This window comes from Sander lucioperca, chromosome 1 (assembly GCF_008315115.2).
Source record: "Sander lucioperca isolate FBNREF2018 chromosome 1, SLUC_FBN_1.2, whole genome shotgun sequence".
NCBI lineage: Eukaryota > Metazoa > Chordata > Actinopteri > Perciformes > Percidae > Sander > Sander lucioperca.
This window is the reverse complement of record NC_050173.1, coordinates 27,324,599-27,346,989: the sequence shown is the minus strand read 5'-3', so window position 1 is coordinate 27,346,989 and position 22,391 is coordinate 27,324,599. Positions and strand designations below refer to the sequence as shown.

At 38.1% G+C, this 22,391-nt stretch overlaps 3 protein-coding genes across 4 annotated transcripts; 2 read left to right on the top strand and 1 right to left on the bottom strand.

The window, feature by feature from the left end:
- Positions 1-565: 565 nt before the first annotated feature.
- gla (galactosidase, alpha) lies at positions 566-6,491 on the top strand. Its single transcript, XM_031302822.2, has 7 exons — positions 566-726; positions 2,524-2,698; positions 3,460-3,634; positions 3,939-4,030; positions 4,533-4,694; positions 5,227-5,424; positions 5,643-6,491. The coding sequence occupies exons 1-7, from the start codon at positions 566-568 to the stop codon at positions 5,967-5,969; spliced, it is 1,290 nt and encodes a 429-aa protein (XP_031158682.1). The 3' UTR covers positions 5,970-6,491.
- Positions 6,260-9,203, bottom strand: rpl36a (ribosomal protein L36A). Of its 2 annotated transcripts, none has more exons than XM_031302823.2 (5): positions 8,966-9,203; positions 8,147-8,252; positions 7,919-7,986; positions 7,703-7,825; positions 6,260-6,350 (listed from the first exon to the last, which is right to left on the bottom strand). In XM_031302823.2, exons 1-5 carry the CDS (start codon positions 8,966-8,968, stop codon positions 6,330-6,332), a joined length of 321 nt encoding a protein of 106 aa, XP_031158683.1. In that variant the 5' UTR covers positions 8,969-9,203; the 3' UTR covers positions 6,260-6,329. The 2 variants fall into 2 exon arrangements, with proteins under 2 accessions (XP_031158683.1, XP_031158684.1); XM_031302824.2 differs by lacking the exon at positions 8,966-9,203 and adding an exon at positions 8,846-8,869.
- Positions 9,204-9,576: 373 nt separating this feature from the next.
- Positions 9,577-22,324, top strand: btk (Bruton agammaglobulinemia tyrosine kinase). The gene is made up of 18 exons (XM_031302819.2): positions 9,577-9,760; positions 13,768-13,926; positions 14,069-14,173; positions 15,407-15,488; positions 15,695-15,820; positions 16,137-16,201; positions 16,291-16,478; positions 17,010-17,072; positions 17,177-17,231; positions 17,366-17,445; positions 17,759-17,886; positions 18,131-18,202; positions 18,728-18,899; positions 19,115-19,334; positions 19,505-19,569; positions 21,262-21,380; positions 21,510-21,667; positions 21,787-22,324. The coding sequence occupies exons 2-18, from the start codon at positions 13,786-13,788 to the stop codon at positions 21,856-21,858; spliced, it is 1,911 nt and encodes a 636-aa protein (XP_031158679.1). The 5' UTR covers positions 9,577-9,760; positions 13,768-13,785; the 3' UTR covers positions 21,859-22,324.
- Positions 22,325-22,391: the final 67 nt, after the last annotated feature.

The following is a 22,391-nucleotide window of genomic DNA, read 5'->3' as shown; positions in this document are numbered from 1 at the left end:
TGAAGGATTAAGCGTTCCTTTACATTTAAGACCATTCTCCTACTTATTGAGCTATACATACACTAGATTCAGCTCATTTTTGCTCTAGGAACACATAACAGGTTAATCCAGCAATGTCTCTCAATAATATAAATGTATTTTATGGTATGTTACAGTAGGCCTATGTTTATTTTGTCACTACATGAATTTGAAGTGTTGTTTAAATGTGTTTAACATCCCCAATTTGACTAACAATAAATAAAACAGAATATGTATGAATATTGTTCTATTTTTCTCTGTTGTTTTAGTGTTACGGAAAATCACAAGACATGATTACCGGTAGTATTACTCTGTCATGGCATGTCAGCTGACGTTTTCACCTGACTCCATCAGTGCATGGCTTCCTTGTTTGTAGTGAAATGCTATTGGACAGTTGTAGACGCATTTTGATTCTAGTGGTCCAGATGTACGTCAGTCATCCAGAGGGGGCGGGCTGAACACGTTATACACGAGGAAATAGATCCAAATTCAAACACAGTCGCTTATTGGCATTGTTGTGCAGAAAGTGTCGAGTTTAAAAGTAACAATGTGCAGGTCCGTGTGTCTCCTCGCGCTCCTCGTTTTAATCAGCCCAACTGCTGATGCGTTGGACAATGGTCTAGCGCTGAAACCCACAATGGGCTGGCTGCACTGGGAGAGATTCATGTGTAATATCGACTGTGACAAGGACCCCAATAACTGCATCAGGTAAGAGACATCGGAAGAACTGCGGTGATCATGCGCAGTCTGACATGATTGTGGGCTTAAAAACAGAAGGAAAGCAGTCATATCAACGTTACTCAAGTCCTACTGACATGGTCTCCCTCAAATATCTCTTTTATAAAAAGTCTGTTTTAGAATCACATAAAAGTGATTCAACATTTATAAAAGCTCTTAAATGTAGCCTACTGTTCATACTGATCAACGGCCTCTGTGTACGGGAAATGACAATATGGGATTTGTTTGCACCATAAACTAACCAAACAACTCTAGGCCTACTGGAATTTAATTTCCAAAAAAGAAAAGAAAAGAAACACATTGGTCTCACACAAAAAATACGATACTTTCTTGTTACTTATCTCATAACATGGCCATGCGTAACAATTATTTTCCATGTAATCTTTATTTAATATTTAGGACATCATGTGATTATATTATCTTTACTTCATAATTGAATTGTACTAACTCACGACTGACAACGAGAAGAGAGACACGTGATTGTTTAAGGACTGAACATTTGATAAGACAGGAATAAAATGACACCACCTGATTTAATTTGCCTTTATTTGTTCTTTGGGTTAAAGGCCCTTGGAGATAATGATGTCAAGTATAATGTAATAAACTAAATTTACTAAATGTAATAGTACTTTGTAAAACAGGAAACATAGGTACCTGCACACATTCCAGAAGCATTAAACAAGAAATCTGTAAAGTAATATGGTAATGTACAGGGATGAACCAAATTATGATGACCAGATAATGTAAGACAAGCAAATGCAGCATCCTCTGATTTCAGAAGCCATAACCGGCAAATATTTGGCATTTTTGCTTGAAAAATGTTGTGTCATAATGACACTTAACCAATCATCAAAAGAGTTGCTGATTAATTGTATGTCAATTGACTAATGGGTTCATTGCTCAGAATGATGTAGACTGCATTATTATATTGCACAGGCATCTTAATTCATTGGGAAGGTTCAGGTAAAACACTCTACCACTGCTTGAGGTTACTTTATCAATCCCGTTTTCCTCATTATTATTATTATTAGATGCTAAGTTATAATTAGGGCTGCAACTAATGATTGTTTTCATTGTTAATTCATCTGCTAACTATTTTTCTTTAGTAACTAATTCATGTTTTAGTCAATTAAATGTTAAAAAGTAGGGAAAAAATGCCCACCACATTTCCAGAGCCCAAAGTTACATCTCCAGATAGATATTCAGTTCACAAGATATTCAGTTTACTCTCATTTAAGAAAAGTAGCAAAATCTCCAAATTTGAGAAGCTGGAACCAGAAAATGTTTGGCTTAAACAATCAAGCCGTTATCATAATAGGTGCAGATTAATTGTCTTACAATTGACTAATCAATTTATCGACTAATGATTGCAGCTCTAGTCATAACTTCAAGTTAGTAAAGTCTCCTTTTTGTTTGATGAATGCAGAGCACTTTAGACGTAATGCAAGATCTTGCAAATCCCTGTTTTATTTTAGAGATCTCTATGCTGATTAGTGACAAACAATTCACTTTCTGTGCACATCAAACCTTTTTTTCCACCAGGAAGAGCTGGCCAACAAAGCATTTAGAGCATCAAATGTCAGCCTGTGAGTTGAATTGTTATTGTGTTATATCAGTCGACAAATGAACATTAGAAAAACTGTCATTTGTTTTTATGAGAATAGCATGTATTTGTGTCTGCCATATTGCTCCTGCACAATGACATTGAACACGGGCATCTTAACTGATACTATCGGCCCTGCCTGTCTCCTCCTGTTGCCCTGGCAGTGAGCGTCTGTACATGCAGATGGCAGATGTGATGGTGAAGGAGGGCTGGAAAGAGGCCGGTTACGAGTACGTCTGCATCGATGACTGCTGGCCCTCCCGCCAGCGCGATGCCCAGGGCCGCCTGCAGGCAGATCCCAAAAGATTCCCGGGGGGCATCAAGAAACTGGCCAACTACGTGAGTAGTATAAAAGAGGCATGGAGACGAATAATGCCATACTTCCTTCATAAGTTCAAAGAGATCAAAGAGAGAGGGGTTCAGATAGACTTAAGGAAAGCGAGAATTCATTCATTTCGTTATTTCACCAGCTGGAAAGAGCAAAATGAGATTATGCACAAGGATATGATATGTTTCTTTTCTAGTTTCCAGTCTTTTGATTTAACACATATTCCCCACTTATGTGTTTACATGGGGTGCAGTGTTAACGAATCTGTGGTGCAATGCGTCCAAGTTTGGAAATCTTTGACAAATAAAAAGTTTCGGAACCCCTGGCTAAATAACTCTAGAAGTAAACGTGAACACACAGTCAAATTACTCATCATTATACATCCATCTGAGCCGACCTGCAGTTATTTACATAATAGAGGGGAAATGACCAGATATGGGACCCAGGTCTCAGATTTCATACCGGTTGAAATGCAGAACCTGGAGAGCCAGGGGAGATACGTAGGCATATATTGTCTTAGGTAGGAGTATGCTGTCGTTCAGCCTCTTTGCTACAGACCACTATGACAGGCAATTCCTACACAGGCAGCTCAAATGTGATGTTCACCAGGAAAGGGATATATTTGGGCCCACTAATAAGTCCGAACTGTGTAATGTAACAGAAGCATCAAGTTTTTAGCTGTGCAACATCGCCACCTACTGGTACCTACCGAAACCCTGCCAAGAACAAATCTGTAATTGTGAATTAAATAAATGTATTTCTCTTTTTTAAGGTCCATTCTAAGGGACTGAAACTGGGTATCTATGCAGATGTGGGGAAGAATACCTGTGCTGGATACCCTGGCAGTCTGGGTTACTATGAGACAGATGCTCAGACGTTTGCTGACTGGGATGTAGATCTGCTCAAATTTGATGGCTGCTATATGGACTGGACCTTGGTGGGAGAAGGTGAGCTTTAGTAGCCTACAATTTACAGTTACAAACATGGCCTGGTCCTGGCATAGGCTGTCAATGTAGTCCCTCACTACTGCTATGTTCTTCCCCTGAAGCAAATTATATTTAAAAAAGCCCATTGATATATGTAAATAAACTTGGAAACATATGTTCACATGACTTAACTTTTAAACTGCATCTTTATAAATGGTCTGGGTCCATTTCTTGGGTTCACCTTTAATTCAGAACCTCTATGGACTTAGTGGACAAGGTTTTTTATGGGCTTTAAGCTAACACTTTATGATTTGTTTTGGTTAAGGCTACGTCAACATGTCAAAAGCACTGAACAAAACCGGAAGTAGTATCCTGTACTCCTGTGAGTGGCCTTTGTATGAGTGGGAGTTTAAACAGGTGAGAGAGAAGTTGTTTTGGCTTTACCCTACTTTAAATTAGAGCTGCAACAATTCGTCGATTTATTTAAAGCAAAAATGCTAATCCCTCTCTATTTCTAGCTTCCCCAATGTGAGGATTTGATGCTTTTCTTTGTCATATTACATTACATTTGGCTTTTGTCCAATGCGAATTACAATAAGTGCATTCAAAAGTAGGAGCAAGAGCTAGATATCATCCACAATTAGGACTGAATTCCTTTAAAACAAATAACTAAAAGCATGTCCAGTGCTACAATGCAAGTGCTTAGAGATGGGAAATTATAATGGGACATTTATGTTATTTTCTGTTGGTTGCAGCCCTACTTTAAATCTCAAGATACATTATCGATCTCTGGTCTATTTCCCAACATTCTATCCACACAACAATAATGATATAAAGAATGCTTATTAATGATTAGCAACTGCTTGATGACACCATACATTGTGTTACACGACATCAAAGAGCCTTTCTGTGCTTTCAGCCCAACTACACAGCCATCCGTGAGGCGTGTAACCACTGGCGCAACTTTGCTGACGTGTACGACTCATGGAGCTCTGTCAAGTCCATCTTGGAATGGACTGCTTCTCATCAAGACATCATCGTCCCCGCAGCTGGACCTGGGGGCTGGAACGACCCCGATATGGTACTCTACTCAAGCTCTTACACACTTCTCTGTTTGACCTCAAACTAAGCATACAACCAGTGGCCTTTAAGTACCAAGCTGTTTTATTATCATTTAAAAAAATTAAACTGAATCACTTGCTGCATTTGAAGACAGTGTGCAGATTTATAGGAATAGTAGAGATAGATATATGAAGTCACAGCCAGCAACTGACTGACTTAGCAAAATTACATAAGATTTATCAATGTATTTCCAAAAATGTCAATTCCTTTAAAATTAGCCCTATTTTTTTAAAGCTTTTGTATGTACTTTTTATACAGCCTGTAGATTTCAATGGCAGATTTATGAAATGAAAGTAGTTTCATTACAGTAGAACCTGTAGGATTATTCACTCCCATAAAAAGGTTCAGCTCAATTTATGGTAGTTTAAAAACAGCCATGTATAAAAACACTTGTGTAAAACAATTCTCAACAGCAGGTTGTTGTACTGCATTCTGTCACTAAACCTGAATTGCCTTGTTTTCATATTTATGACATTGGTCCATTTCTCTAGCTAGTGATTGGGAACTTTGGCCTGAGTCATGCCCAGCAGGAGTCTCAGATGGCATTATGGGCCATCATGGCAGCCCCTCTGCTCATGTCTAATGATCTGAGGGACATATGTCCTCGCTCCAAGGAACTGCTACAGAACAGACACATCATTGCTATCAGCCAGGACCCACTGGGCAAGCAGGGATACCGCACTGCCAAGGTGGGTGATAGGTGACACAAAGCATAATCACCTACTGGACTAACAGCTGTCAGCATTTATAGTACATGTAGTCTCTATAAAGAAATGCTAAATGCATTGTGGTCACTTTGGCAAAGACCTTTGTGAGATCAATAAATGTGGATATCAGAGCAGTAATTGCAGTTAAAAGTATGGAATAGTACCATCATTGCCAAAATCATAAAGAACTTGTTTTACAGGTGGACAATTTTGAGGTGTGGGAGAGGACTCTATCCAAAAACCAACGGGCTATCGCTGTGCTGAACCAGCAGGAGATCGGTGGTCCCCGAGGGTTTGTCATCAGAGCGGCTCCTGGCTGGAAGATCTGTGACCCCCAGTGTGAAGTCACACAGATCCTTCCTCAGTACAAGGAACTGGGTGTTCAGACTCTACATACCAAAATGATTTTATCTGTCAACCCCTCAGGCACTACTCTACTGACAGTCACTCCCATCAGCAGCAACATTACAGGGCTTAACAAGCTGTACTGGAGGGACACTGTCAAACGCAAGCACACCATTTTGTAGTCCTCATCGGGTTATGGACTTTTATCTGCCTACACCATTTTGATCGAAGTGGAAATAGTTGATATTTTCAACCTGTAGATGCATTGCTTGTTAAAATGGGCATCTAAAATTAAAGGGAAAATGTTTTACAGTCTAGTTTGTTTGAATCAGCCTGGATACTATGGCGATTACAGTATACCTGCTACCTTTATCATGTTGAATAAACTGGAAAACGTTACACTTGCTGTGAATTGTCCAGACTGAGCTTAAATTATCTTAAGAGACAAGTATAGTGAAACAGAGGCGAAGGAAAGGGCCCAAGTAGGTTTTAATACATTTATTGAAAATCGTGACAACTTCTCCAGAAGGCGAGCCCACAGTTTAGAACTGGATGACCTGGCCCTGTAAGAGAACAGATAAAACTTAAGTTAAAATGATGCTCAAACCTGTTTTAAACATACCAGTAGATGTATCAATGATGAGGTTCACTTAACATTCTGATGGAAATTAAAGAATTTACTATCTACTATGATGATTATGAAACTTGTATTATATTTTAATAAAGACCAATTGTTAGTTTTTCATTTGTTTTTAGTTTTTTGTTGGCTATAACACTACAAGGTAAAGTCATGCTTCAAGTTCTATGATGTTTAGCATATTTGCCATTTTACTCCGATCCAAACATTTGTTTAATGTTGCATGTCAGATGGGTAAAGCGGAATTAATGATGCAAAAAAAAAAATACACCACTATGCTATATCCTTTGTCCATTCATCCCATTATAAAGCTCCCTCATTGTCAAAGACCAGGATCCACCACAAGCTTATCTTCACAAAATTACACCTAACTAGTGATTACAAATGTTCCTTCATTCCACCAAGGGAGTTCATGAGTAATGAACTAGCAATGGTTCTTGGGTTTGCGTTTTCAGGTGCTACAGTTACACTAAAGTAGGCCCCAATTTCCCCTGAAATTATGTTCTTGTTTGACCCCTACCATAAATACCCAAGCATTTAAAGATTAAAAGCTATAAACCACCTACACCAATTTTATTAACGCAGGGTTAAATATAAATTAATGCAAAGTTAAAACAACATTGTGTTGTAAAGCAATACTGACAATGACATAACTGCAGCATCAGGCCAGAAAGACCCAGCCACTATGGGCCATTTTTTTTTTTTTAAATGTTTACAGCATTTGTCCCAATACTTTAATCTGAGTATTGACTCAAAGTAGAACTGGCCCACTTATGAGCCATCCATTAGGTTGTGCAACCAATGTGGTTGTTCCAATGGACCAATATAATCTCCAATTTCTGCTAGTATACAGAAAGTGGACATAACATGACTACATACTAAAATGCAAAACAAAATGCCTGCAAAATAGTTTAAGGGAAATAAACAGTGGGTAGCATTTTATTTATTGCGTTGCATTTTGTCTCATATGTAATGTGTACCACTGTATAATACAGGCCAATTCAACACCACATGCTTCTTGGGGAAGACGATTTCAATATCTCAAAGTATTAACATTTCCAAGTAAATTGTCAAGATGTTTTTTAACTTAATGTTCTATGGATAGTTGTCAGGATTATTAGGAAGATTTAGGAAATGATTCTAGGGTGCACTGCATAGATTCTGACCCGAGAATTAAATATTAAAAAAAAATAGCATATAAGCACTCACGAAAATACAGCGAACTGTGGAAATGCACACGCAGACACTACTAAATAAGATTATATCAAGGACGTCTACCTTTCTCTTCTTGTCACCACCCAACTCGAAGTGCTTGCATCTCTTGATGGCCAGCATTCTCTTGGATCTGCAGTTGGGCTCTACACACTCAAGCCTCAGCACAATCTTCTTTGTGGTCTTAGCCTGAAAAGACAGTACATCATTGGGTCTGATTTCACACACATACATGTGTAATACTTGACAGACAGACATAAAGTACTAGAAAGCTGAGCTTACCTTTTTCCTGAAAATTGGCTTTGTCTGACCACCATAACCACTCTGCTTTCTGTCGTATCTCCTCTTACCTGCAGAGTAATTACAGATGAGCTACATTTCATGATACAACTCATTTACCATACATAGATACAGTACCAGTCAAAAGTGTGGACATACTTTCCCATTCATGAATAAGTGTCCAAACTTTTGAATGGTACTGTAAATACACCTATGAATAAAAGAATTTACCCTGTGCATAGAGGGAGTCCTTTCCCTTCTTGTACTGGGTAACTTTGTGAGGCTGGTGCTTCTTGCACTTTTTGCAGTAGGTCCTGCGGGTCTTCGGGACGTTCACCTGGACACCACATAAGATAAACCTTTAACGTAATTGCAATAAACTTGATAGACTGATCAAATATTCCACACCTAGTATCTCAATTTAAAAACGATCATATTGGCATGAAACTGGTGAATGAGATTAAAGTCACCATTACTGGATCTAAGAGACAACTGCCAACATTTGGCGTTAATTCGGAAAACTAGCTAGCTTGCGAAACGTGGTGCACAAAGAGACTATGGTTATATTAAAGTTAAAACTTTATTCTTATCATCTCATGCTAACATTTTAAAATGTGACGTTTACGGACATAAGGCTCGTGTGTAACGTTAGAGCCCCGGTCAAGGTAACATGTTAGCATGGTAGCTACTTAACGTGCATTTCGTGCGAAATGTGTGTAAACGTGTAACGCTGCAATAATGTAGAACGTGAAAAGGCTCTTGTTCGCTATAAACTGTTACTTTGACATTTAACGTTAGTGTATCTTAAAAGAAAGGCCGGTTAAATGGAAGTAACGTTACGCGTCGCAGTAGCATTTCGTCTCTAACACAACAAGCATAGTTAAATGACAATCTAACAGCGTAAAATGTACATATGGTGACTAATACTACCATCGTTGCGTGTATCAAAAGATTGTTAAAATATCTGAGTTAACTAGACACAGAAAAGATTATTTAATTGGCAGGATTGAGTTAGATTCTGTAAAATGTATCCGTGAAATACTTTCATACCATGGCTGCGTCCCGATGCAGAGGAAAAGAGGAAGGTTGAGGCCGGAAGCAGTTCCTAATGTAGGCCTCAGCGGTGAGCGGTAGATGCTAGATCGGATCCGCTAGATGTGTCGACGTCACAAGATGTGCCTCGTGGCCCGCCTTATTCTACCTCTGATTGGCTTACCCTGATATTCTTACCCTAACCCTAACCAATCGCCACTCTCCATGCCTAAACCTAACTACGTCGACCATTCTAGCAGATCCGATTTAGGATCTACCGCGGTTGAGCGGGCTCTTCCATAACCGTCTGCCCCCTAGCGGCGGGACACATCAGGAGGACAACAAAACAAAAACAAAAAACCAAAGAGCTCACATTTTAAATAAATGCAGGGAGTTATCACTTTATTCTTTGTAAAACACAATGAGCAGACTTTCTAATGCCTGCAGAAGTTATTAATTGTCAGTTTGTTTATCACTTGTCTCTGCAATACTCAAACTGTCAGTTGACTTTATAAGAAATCCCCTTGAATAAAAATGAACAAGTTTAACCATATGCACGACACAAATATTGTTCTCTGTCACTGTTCAACCCGCTTGCACTTATCACCGAAACTGTCCAGAGGGCTGATATGAAAATGAGCAGAAAAAAAGGGGAAGTTAGCAGAGTCGATTCCTCTCTGTGGGTGGGTTTAACCTTCTTGCATCACAGACTAACACACATTTTATGGAAGGCGAGCAACTGAGGCATGTCACCGCTTTAAGCCTCAGCATCTGTAGTTCTCTGTCTGATGCTTGACTTTTTTGTGTGTCTGGGTAAGTGTCAAAGCTCTTTAAATATATAGGATGTAAGGTCAAGAAGTATTTTAACAAATTTCTTAATTAGTTCTTATTAAGAATGTATCTGAATTTGTTCTAATTAGTTCTATTCTTACTTAAGTATGAATGATAAAAGCATGAATGCATTTCATTTAAAAGACTATGGACAAAAGTAGTAGTGAGTATTATGTAGATTTGTGCAAGTACTAAATTAAAACCCATAAACTTTTAGTTTGTATGCAAATCCTAAATGAAGTGTGTACTTATCACAAAACTACAAATATAAAGTCAAACAATAGTGACATTATCTGCTAAAATGCAAAGATGTTATACTTGTTTCTGAATGTTTTGTCAATGATAATGGACTATGATGTACTTGGCTGTACTTTGCATGTCTTTTAAACCTTTGTATAGACACGTCTTGCAGCACTATAGTGGTTTAGATGTATGATGGGGCTATAATCAGATAGTAGTTTATGTGGTTACACTTCCATGCATGACAAATATCATGTATGTTGTAAATTAGTGAGCACATTTATACATTACAATTTAAGTTTCCCTAAAATCGCCTTTATTTACACGCATTACAAGGAATACTAATTACTATTTGTACATTCTGAAAATTGAACTCCACAGAGCGCCACAATGTTAAATTGATGTGGTATCCTAATATATGTGCGAGAGTATTCTTTGTGGTTAGATTTAACTCTTGCAACTGAGCCCCAATGTCACTCTGTTTTTTCTCATTGTCTCCATCTTAAACGCAGACAAACACACACACACACACATTTTCTTGCATGTACCACTTATCTGTCAGGAAACGTCAGGAAAGAGAGCATCTTGACAGGTTCCTGTTAAACCAACTCTTTCATGATATAGTTGTATTTTCTGTGTCATATGTAGTAGACATCACACAACAAATATGAATAATTGCATTCCATCCGAATACACAGGTTCCTCAGTGTGTAAGTGTTTGAATTTGGGCCTTTTCATTTTAAAACATGATGCACTGCCTTGCACGCATTTAGATATGTGACATAGTTGGCAATATTTACAGGTTACAAAAAGCATCTCTCTGATGGCCACCCAAGTAAGAAATGAAGAAAATATATCAAATATATATGGTATCTTGCGATTGATGATTTTATGAGATTGAAAACGGTTATTTTAAGGATACACTTTGGCTACTCTTGACTTTTGAGTTGCTGAAAAGTAGCCTTGTGTACAGTAATAAGTGCATTTTTAATAGAGTTTTTGAGCCAAATGTCATAACAGATAAGACTCAAATTGATATACATAGTTTATAGAATTTCACAACCAAAGAACACACACTCAACTGCGAGGATAAGCATTAGACAGGGTAGAAAAAAAACCTTCTCTCTGCAAAGTGCAAAGGGTGAATTCTGCTAAATTTAGAGTATTGCAAATATTTTTAAGTTCAAGTGGGGCAGCAATGTGTTAACAGCATACATCACATGTATGTATACATTTTGAATGTGCTAATGCTAACTGCATTTGAGAGAAAGAGAGATAATAGTTGAAGTGCTGCAGAGCACTGGGTTCCTTCTCCCTTCATATTGCAGTACAACACTGATGCAACTTCCCTATCAGTTCGTCTGTGTCAGCCACTGTGCGTCAACTCCCTTCAAAAAAAGACAAAAAAAAAATGTCCTGTTGGCCATGATGATACAGTGAAATATGGGCATACATTTTCAGTCAACTGGCTCCACTCGATCAAAGAGAAAGAGAGATGGGGTGGAACATCAGTGTGTTAATCATCCATAATCAGAGTTTGTTGACCTCTATACTCAAGTTAGTGATGTGAGAAAACATTAGGCGGCGAAGAATGAGGAATGAGTAAACAATGTTTCACGGAATGGGGAACACTGCTGTCTGTTTATGACAGCACAAACAAAACCAATAGGTATTGTCTGTCTAGTGTGAAGAAATGTCACACTCCTGTAGCAGCGAGTGACAGAAGCTTCTGGTGGTGTTACACTTACAATTCAGATGATAGAAGGAAGTGCTCACAAGCTGAAAATAGGCTGAGCTGAAGTGCAAACACATTCCACAGAGACTAAAAGACAATTAGCATTCAGCTGTGTGCCAAATGGGGAGTTTGTGTATTTTAGAATAATGTGTTTTTTAGACAGTGTTTGCTGAAAAAACATCTGTAAATAGTGCTTTTTGCTTTGATGTAATTTTAGTTCTGCATCATACATTTTCATAATAGGTGATACATCTACGCACTGGCCTGTCACTGGGGTATCTTTTGACATTAACCTTCTGAGGTCTAAGGGCATTTTTAGATATCTTCTTGAATTCTCCTTTTAAGAGCATCTGCATATAACCTGATCCCCATGTGTTTCCTATCAAAATGTTCAGAACAAACTCAGCTTTCTGTCTAGTGACGCCCAAAAATGTTCCAGAGCAATGTATAAAGAGATCATTTGGCCCTAAAGCGGAAATATTTCTCAAATCTCTTGTGATAACATACCTACACTCAATTGTTTTGGTGCTTGAAATGAGTTTACAAAAGTATTGGGTTCACAAAAGTAGTGTAATATATGAATACAATAGTAAATAATTGTCTAAAATAAAATTTTGTAATATCACTTTTTGAGTAGGAGCTTGTCAAACATTGCTTGGACTCGCCGGTGCATCTATCTTCCTCAGAGGGTTAAATTGGGATAAATTATTCAACATCTCAAGGAACTTTTCACCGACATTTGTGGTGATTTTCTTCCTGAATAAAACACCCATCTACTGTATATATTGCATTACGTTTCATACTGATAATGTGTTTTTCCAAAATGTGAAGATATTTAGAGCGTATATTTTTGTTGTTTTAGGAATGAGGCCATGTGTTAGTGCTTTTACAGAGTCTACATTATCCTCATCCCTGAGCAGATATTAGTGTTTCTCTGCCCCACTCTACGCTAATCTAGATATGACATCAATAGAGGCCTTGTCTTGTTTTGGAGGTGCAGGTTCCAGTTCAGCACAAGTGGTCAGCAGGTGCAGTCTTACTGCCTTTTTCATTTGCCTACTTATGCAGGTCAAATGTAATTATGTGTGTGAGCAAATTATGTAAGCGAGAGAAAGGTAGTCTTGTGATAGTGTTATTGTTTGATATCTTTTATGATGAGTTCTCCAGTAAACAAATTTCGTTTCAATTTTTCTGAAAACACCAAAAACCTAGCACAACAAACATACATTTTAATGTGTTACATTAACCAAAGGAACTTTAGTTCAAAGTAACTGCATTATCAACCGGGTTGCTGTCGTCAAGCCAGTTACAAACTTCAAAATTTATGTGACATGAAATACAATCACCAAAAACTTTTGGATGCAATTTATTGTGTTTCATATCACAACAATCTGAGAAGTGGAGGGACAATACCAACCAATCATATTAGAAATAGATAGTTACCAAGGGATTTGGTGGAGACACTTATCCAAAATCTCCCACAGTTTCCCAGCACAAAAGCATTCGGGTCACTGAGCTGGCATGATGATGACCAAGATACAGTAGCTGAGGGAAACAGGTGTGAAACAGGGGGTGGGGGGTTTGGAAATGAAAAGGATGTTGCAGAAAGGAAAAGCAGGGCTTATGCAAACTGAAAGCTAATCACACGCTGATATGTGCTCGCGTTCATGCTTCATCCCGTTCTAGATCTTTATTCACATCTGATGTAGAGGCATTGCTCTGACTCTATGAATGTGTGTGTGCATATTGACTTAAATCCTGTTAAAATACATGTTTCAAAGGAAATGAAAACACTGAATAATTACATTCGAAGTGCTATATAACCCAAAAGGCTGACTATAAGCTAAGCACAGTGATAATGGGTGAGTCAGTCACAGTTCTCAGTAAAGCGATTACTGCCTGAGTCAAGGTGCGAATGTGCTGTTCATTGCTGTTCTGCCACAAAGAAAACAGCCGGGTGTTATGCTGCTATTATTCTTTACAAAAGTATTCATTATTTTTTGTTCCCATGTAGATTAATGCTTACTGAATCATGTCAGACAATATACTGGAAGAAATCTTCATTAAACGATCTCAGCAGAAGAAGAAGACCTCCCCTTTGAACTACAAGGAGAGATGGTTTGTTCTCACTCAGGAAAAAATAGCCTACTATGATTTTGATTCTGACAAAGGGGTACGTATATATGGAACTACAGAAAGACTTTGTTGAAATAGCATCACATTTGTCTCAGATTAATGTTTGCTGGCAACCTGAAGAGAAATGTGCAGCTACTGCACATCTGAGTTACCTGACTGTTTCCTCATCTGTGACACAGAAGCGAAAAGGTTTAAAAGGATCAGTTGACCTTGAGAAGATCAGGTGTGTAGAGACGGTCCAGCCAGAGACCAACTCCCCGCAAGAGCGCATGTATGCTTTCCAGGTAGACATTTTTGTCCATTTACTTCTTTAACCTCATTACAATCAAGGAGATTACAGACAAAGCTGCAACAATGTGTGATATTGCAGCCACTTTACATTGTCATTGGTCTAAAATCAGGACCAAAAACTACCAAGTTTTGGCTTTCACTCCTACCTCTATGCTAGTGTTCGTTTTGGAGATGGAAAATGTTAAGATGTTTCTATGTCCCAGTATCAGTCACTGTAGTATATTAATGAAGAATGGAATATATTTCTTATTGGATAGCGTTTCAAACCCGTCACTACTATGTAGAAGGTGCGATAAGCAACACATGGGAGGCCTATAACACAAGACCAAGTTTTCTCTTTGGCAGGCAAACGTTGTCCAATCCTCAAATAGTTAATAATGTGAAAGTCCATTGTTAAGAAGTGAAACTATCTCTCACACTCAAATGAACTAGGGGCTTTCAGTGACTGTGCAGGTGTTGTCACAGGTGGGTAACTTCTGTATTTTTCAACCTGGACCCTATTTTCCTGACTGATGGGAGCAACCTTTTTTTAAATTGGTCCAGTATTATGCAAGCTGCAATGTATTGTTAATGGGCAATTGCACACCTTCAATTTACATCCACTAAAAGTGCTTGTTTTGCCACTGAAATGCTCATATTATTATTCTAAGTGTCTGACAACATTATGGAAAGGATCCCTACAGAGGTCGAGGTAGACCTTTTTGTTAAAGAGTAAGATCCTTTGTGTTTAATATGAAACAACCCCAAAATCGCCATTGCCAAACCCACCAGACTCCATTTAAATAAACAGTCACTTTATCATCGTGAAACACACTTTATACAACGTCGATAGAATCCAAAGGCCATCTTGGTTCGTCTTTCCACTGTTTCAACAATGACCACTCTGGTTTGGTTGAAATAAACCCATAATTTACCCATTTACCTTACCATTTATTTGGTGATGGTCATTTCAGAGCTGTTTCTGGTTTAACAAGTGTCAGACACTAAGTATAATAATCTGAGCATGTCCGTGGCAAAAAGAAGCACTTTTAGTGGGTATAAATTGACAGTGCACAAATGCTCCAAGTGGTTACATTGCAGCCTATAGCGCGGCTGCCAGCTGCAGTGGTCTTGCTCAATACTGGACTAATTTAAAAAAAATGGTGTCTGTACTGAGCTAGTAAGTTAAATAGAAAATCGCCCAATGTCTTAAAAAGCTGATATTTTCTTTTTCATTTTTGCCACAGATCATTTATGATGAAGGGCCGCTGTACATCTTTGCAAAGACTGAGGATGTACGGGCTCAGTGGATAAAGAAGCTGAAAGAAAGTTGGTATATGCATACAAATGTATCTGGTGTTTATGTGTCTTGTCAGCCAGTTTATGCAATATTAAAACATATTTTATCACTCAGTGCCTGCACAATAGAGGAGCTGGGTGCATATGCAAATGCAAGTGTTGATACAATGTAAATGTCTTGTCTCTGTGTGTGTGTGTGTGTGTGTGTGTGTGTGTCCATACTACATACTGCATAGTGGTGCGCTTCAACAGGGATCTCATGCAAAAGTACCATCCTTGTTTCTGGGTGGATGGGGTTTGGCTGTGCTGCCAGCAGGAAGTTAAACAAGCAATGGGTTGCAAGGTGCTGGATAATAAGAACGGTGAGAACGAGACTTCCTTTGGTTTGAAATTGGCAACAATCGACAACTAAACTTTAGCCTATGGCTTAATTATTTTATTCATGTATTAAATTATGTCATTAGGGCGCCCAGATAACTCAGTTGGTAGAGCGGGCGCCCATATATAGAGGTTTACTCCTCGACGCAGCGGGCCCAGGTTCGACTCCGACCTGCGGTCCTTTGCTGCATGTCATTCCCCCCCTCTCTCTCCCCTTTCATATCATCAGCTGTCCTGTCAATTAAAGGCCTAAAATGGCCAAAAAATAATCTTAAAAAAAAAACATTATGTCATTAATAGGCTTTACATCTAAAACATCTCGGCGAAGGGGATCCAGGAAACCTCTTCCTCCTACACCAACAGAGGTATACACACAGTCCCTTTCAAATAATAATCACTGATTACAGACAGTCATTTTTAATAATACATTCACAAATTTTATGTTTTTGTCCAGGAGAAGGCGGTTCGGCCTTTACCTCCACAGCCTCCTGAGGCACCTTCCCCCTCTGTAGGCATGACTGTCATAGCAGAGTATAACTACACACCAATGTCACTCCAAGACCTGGAGCTCAGGAAGGATGAAGAGTACACCATCCTGGAGATGTCTGATCAGAATTGGTGGAAAGCCAGAGACAAAAATGGGTGAGAAACAAAATGAACGCAAAAGGCCTATCCGAATACTTAAAATAAAAAAGCTATTGGTGTGACTATACGTAGAGCTGATCCTACTTGGAAACAGTGGGAGAAGAGGTGTCCAAGGTAAAAAGATTGCAAGCTCCTTGCTTGCAAAAGGAAACATATTCATTGAGGACTTTGAGACGCAAAGATTAAATAAATTAGAACAAGTGCATGAAGAGTAGGAGACAGCACTAAGAGTGGACCTGCATAATACAGTATGTATACTGGTATGAATGTGTTTTTACTGTATTTGACCAAATTCATTTTCTGAGCTACTCCATTCCTAATGCCATATAAATAAGAAAATACATTTTATAGCATGATCATTAAAAAGATATTTGAATAATAATCAACTGTAATTTGGATGAATTCAATTTGCTTATAGAGTTTTAGGAGCTAGAATTTGTGTATGAGATGCTTCTAATGTTTATGAGTGCAAGTTGTATATTTGTTTACATTTTTACTAAATACAATGTGTTTGGTTTTCTTTTGCAGAAAGGAAGGATACATACCTTGTAATTATGTTGTGGAAGCCGAACATGGGCTAGAAAAATTTGAGTGAGTGTGGGCACTATTGTACTGCCTCTAAATCGTCATCGTTAATTTATAATATTTATGTTAAGTTACTTTAAAAAAATGATATACACATTTATTTTTCACAGCTGGTATTCCAAGAATATGAACCGTAGCCAGGCAGAAAAGCTGTTAAAGACTGAGGTAAACTCAATGACTGACATGCACAATGTTATAAGAGGACAGCTTTGAAATTTTTGTGCACCTACAGATAAGTCGAATTTGGCTGGACTAAATTGAATTTGAAACTTACACAATGCTTGTGTGTTGTTTCCCAGAACAAAGACGGAGGCTTCCTGATACGGGACTCAAGCAAGGCCGGGAAATATACTGTGTCTTTGTTCACTAAGGGTGGCGGGTGAGTAAGCTCAGTGGTTTAAAACACTGCTATACTGCAATACTGTATCCACTGGCTCCAGTCATGTGTAAATGTATCAAAAGAAGAACTGTTTGTAATGAAAGCGGAAACAGTGGGCCACAGAGGGAGAGAAATGTAAATTATTCATGCAAAACCTGGACTTATCTGCCTGCAGACCTTTTTCATTGCAGGACACTGTAAGACTGAGCTATCTTGTGGATAAGACTGAAAAGATACATGATAAATGATAAGTTCCTGCATCGATGAGAACATGCGACTAAATCTACCTAAAGTTGCTCTTTTCTCTCCGCAGGGAAACTAATGGAAGCTGCAGACATTATAACATCTGCACCACGGCACAGGGCCAGTTCTACCTGGCAGAGAAGCATCATTTCAGCAGCATCCCAGAGCTCATCAACTACCACCAGCACAATGCAGCAGGTTCATACAGTAGCTGTGAATATATGGACATCTCATAGAGCAATTTCAGATTGAAATGAATTGATATTTGTCACACAACAATATATAATTAAAATATTGTTGTCATAGCAGGAAAAAAAAGAATCAACAGAGAGGGGAAGGCAACAAATTATAGACACACAAACAGGATATCAAACAATTGAAACATTCAAAGTCTGTACTTCATACAACTTGACCTTATAGGTTTTGTTGTCTCCCTCACTAGGTATGGTTAGCAGGCTGAAATACATTGTTTCTAACCGGGCACGGCCTCCATCAACAGCAGGGCTTGGCTATGGTAAGCATGACTATATATCAATATACATAATTAATGTATTCTCTTGTTAATCATAATATCGGGTGATTAACCTCTGATGACTGATTAGAAATGTCTCAGTGAGTGCAATTTATAAACCACCAAATCTCTGACCTTGCATCTATTAACATAATGACCATTTGTTAGTTGCGTTTCAGCATTGTTGACAGCACCATTTGTTTAAAGTAATGAGTCCCTTGAGTGTGAAAGGAATAGTTTGACATTTTGGGCAACAAGCTTCAAAGCTTTTGTGCCTACCAGCACCTCTAAAGCTCATTAATTAACATGTATCTTGTTTGTTTAATCCAAACAAAAAAAAAACCATGGTTTTACAGTGGGTCATGTGCAGGATTATTTCCTGGCCAGGAGCAATAACTTCCTGGAGTTTTGATGGTTTATTTTCTTACTTTGTTGTATGGAATAAAAAAATTAAAATTAAAAACTAATTCTTTAATGTGGATGCTGCAAGTATAAAAGTGCTTCTCCGTTCTCTTTCGTTTGCTCCAGGTGTGTGGGAGATTGACCCCCATTGCCTCACCTTTATCAAGGAGCTGGGCAATGGCCAGTTTGGAGTGGTGAAATATGGAAAATGGCAAGGCCAGCACGACGTTGCCATTAAGATGATTAAAGAGGGCTCCATGTCGGAAGATGATTTTATAGAAGAAGCCAAAATCATGATGTAAGCAAAACTAATGAGCCTGAATTTGGACTAAGCTAACACTATTTAGATCATGCATTTGCAACACTTGAATTGACTGCCTTTGAAATCATGATGAAGATTTTATGTTCAAGACTCATAAAACTGTGTAATGTGTCACACTGGGAAGAGTAGTTTATAGTGTGAGAAAAACCAACACATAATACTTAACTTCCTTCTCCTTTTGCTTAAACCAGGAAGCTTCGCCATGAAAACCTGGTCCAGCTTTATGGCGTGTGCACCAAACAAAGACCCATTTATATAGTGACTGAGTTCCTTTCCAATGGCTGCCTGCTGACGTACCTCAGGGAGGGCCTGAAGCAGCACCCAACAACTGTCCAGCTCCTAGAGATGTGTAAAGACGTCTCAGAGGGCATGGCCTATCTTGAATCACAGCAGTACATCCACAGAGACCTGGTGAGAGACATAGATCTACTGTAGTATGTACAGCTATGCGACACAAATTCCAGTACATTTCTAGATCATTGTATCATGCTATGTTGTGATGTACTGGGATAAAGTATTTGGAGATAAGTAAATGTTTATGTTTATAGTTAAATATAGAGGGCTGTTTGTTTTGTCCTCAGGCTGCCAGGAACTGTTTAGTTGATGGAAATGGCACCGTCAAAGTGACTGACTTTGGACTGTCAAGGTAAAAAACTTTACATGAATTATAGGACACAGAGAGGCACATTGGTGCCTCATAAAGTAAATAAAATTCCCTTGCTCTGTCCTCAGGTCAGGGGTGGAAAGTAACAGTACATTTACTTAAGTACTGTAGTTAAGTACAATTCTTAGGAACTTTACTTGAGTATTTCTATTGTATGCTAGGTTATATTTTGAATCCACTACATTTGTTTTACAATTTTAGTTACTAGTTACTTTGTTTTTTAAGATTTTGCATACAAAGATAATATCAACTTAAACAAAAAACAGTATATAAAGTAGTTCAAATCAGCTCCACCTCAACCAACTCCAACAGTAAAATGCTACATACTAATTAATGCATAATACTTATCACAGGGGCCATGAGTACTTTTACTTTTAAATAGTAATGTAGTAATGAATAACTACAGACCAATTTCTGATATGTCTTGTAAAATATTTACATTTGTATAAACAATTGTAACAACTGGATGCATATCTTTCAATCCACAATATTTAGGATAGATACCAATCAGGATTCAGAATCAATCATAGCACAGAAACAGCTCTCATAAAAGTAATTAATGACCTCAAGATAAACACTGACTCACAGAAAGGACAGTTTTTATGTTTTGGTAGATAGTTTTAAATCTACAGAAAGAAAAATCTTCTTTGGTGTTTCACAAGGGTCAGTTCTTGGACCAATGCTCTTTAATCTGTACATGATCCCGCTTGGTATTATCATAAAGAAACACAATATATCCTACCAATTATATGCCGATGACACACAGTTTTACATGTACTTTCCTCCAATGTTCTCAGCTCTGACTTTCTACAGCTAAATACAGACAAGACATTTTCATTGTTGGTCCTAAAAATCATATACAAAAGATTTATTTACACCTGGATTCACTGTCGCTGAAATACAGTGAGCAAGTAAGAAACGTCGGCTGTGTTTTTTATCTCAATTTTGAAAAACAGATCACCAATATCACCAAAACAGCATTTTATCACTTAAAAATATATCAAAACTTAAAGCATTCATTTCTCAATTGACTCTGAGGTGCATGCATTCATCTCAAGCAGGTCAGACTACGCTATTTTACAGGATTATCCGAACAATCAGTAGGACGCCTCCAACTCATTTCAAATGCAGCAGCCATAGTCCTTACACGTACATGTAGATTTGAACACATTACTCTGGTATATAAACCACTTCATTTGTTCCCAGTACAATACAGAATCACTTTTAAAAATCCTGCTGACAGTCTACAAGTGTGTGTGCGTGTGTGTGTGTGTGTGTGTGTGTGTGTGTGTGTGTGTGTGTGTGTGTGTGTGTGTGTGTGTGTGTGTGTGTGTGTGTGTGTATTTATATGGTCGCACTTGTATGTTCTTGTTTGTTTTTGTTGATAGTCTTGTTGTGTTTATGGTATTATTTCTATTCATGCTTTGTTTTAATGTGTATGCTGTTTTTAATGTAAAGCACTTGGGCTTTACTTGTAATGAAAGTTGCTATACAAATAAAATTGACATTGACATTGGCAATTGAATACTTTAAGTACATTTAGTTGAAAATCCTTCTGTACTTTTACTTTTTTCAAATGCAATTTTTCTACGTGTGGTGTATTTTTACATTGTGGTATTTGTAGTTCTACATTTTAAGTAAAGGATCTGAATACTCCTTCCATCACTGCCTTAGGTATGTCTTAGATGATGAGTACACAAGCTCAGCAGGTTCTAAGTTTCCTGTTCGCTGGTCACCTCCTGAGGTCCTCCTCTACTGCAAATTCAGCAGCAAGTCAGACATATGGGCATATGGTGAGTAAAGTATATTTTTTTAATTCCCCACTGCATTTCTAGTCAGTTATAAGTGTAAACTATGAATTCTCATCTGTATTAAAGTAGCATAACTTCTTTACTACACTAACTATTTCTATACATATTTAGGGGTTCTTCTGTGGGAGGTGTACACTTTGGGACGGCTTCCGTATGAGCGCCTTAACAACACGGAAATAGTGGATCAAGTGTCCCGGGGCCTGCGCCTCTACCGTCCCCAGCTGGCCAATGAAAAGGTCTACAGCATTATGTCAAGCTGTTGGCTTGAGGTTAGTATATTTTATATTGAGGTGTGGGCCTCAGTAAAGATTGGACAATGACCTTGTACAGATGATGATAGTTTATAAAAGTATTTTCTCTCTCACAGCCTTCTTTGTTTTGTTTTCAGAAAGCAGATGACAGACCCACCTTTCAGGAGTTGGCACTTACTGTTCAGGATTTGCTGTATGAGCTCCAGTAGACTGTAGAACAGTTGATCCCCACAAATCAGCATCTCCGCCTGTCCCTGGAAAGTTAACACAATCATTTCAACAGCTTGAACATGGGACTGTGCAGCCACACTGAGATCCTCTGTAATGTGAATATGTGTATTGTGAATGTCCCTATAACTCACTGGTAACAATAGCCTATCTATTACATTATTAGAAGTACAGTCCTACAGGCTAGCATTTAAAATGTGTTTATTTTGTTGAATGTCATCGGTCTTTATTGATAGTGTGTATTGTATTCTGTGGAATCATTGTAAAATGTAGAGACCTTTGCATTTGGAAACAAGCTTTGTGAGAACATATATTGCACAAATAAAAGCCAAGTATGCCAGGCTTGAAAATGACTGAAACATCATGTGAAATGAAAATGACAAAATATTGGATAAATCTGTTGTTCTCATATTGTAATCAAATATAATATTTTGTAATACACTAATACTTTCGCATACGTTGGTATTAGCTTTATTTGTTTAATTAAATTATATATAATGAATTGAATATTGCT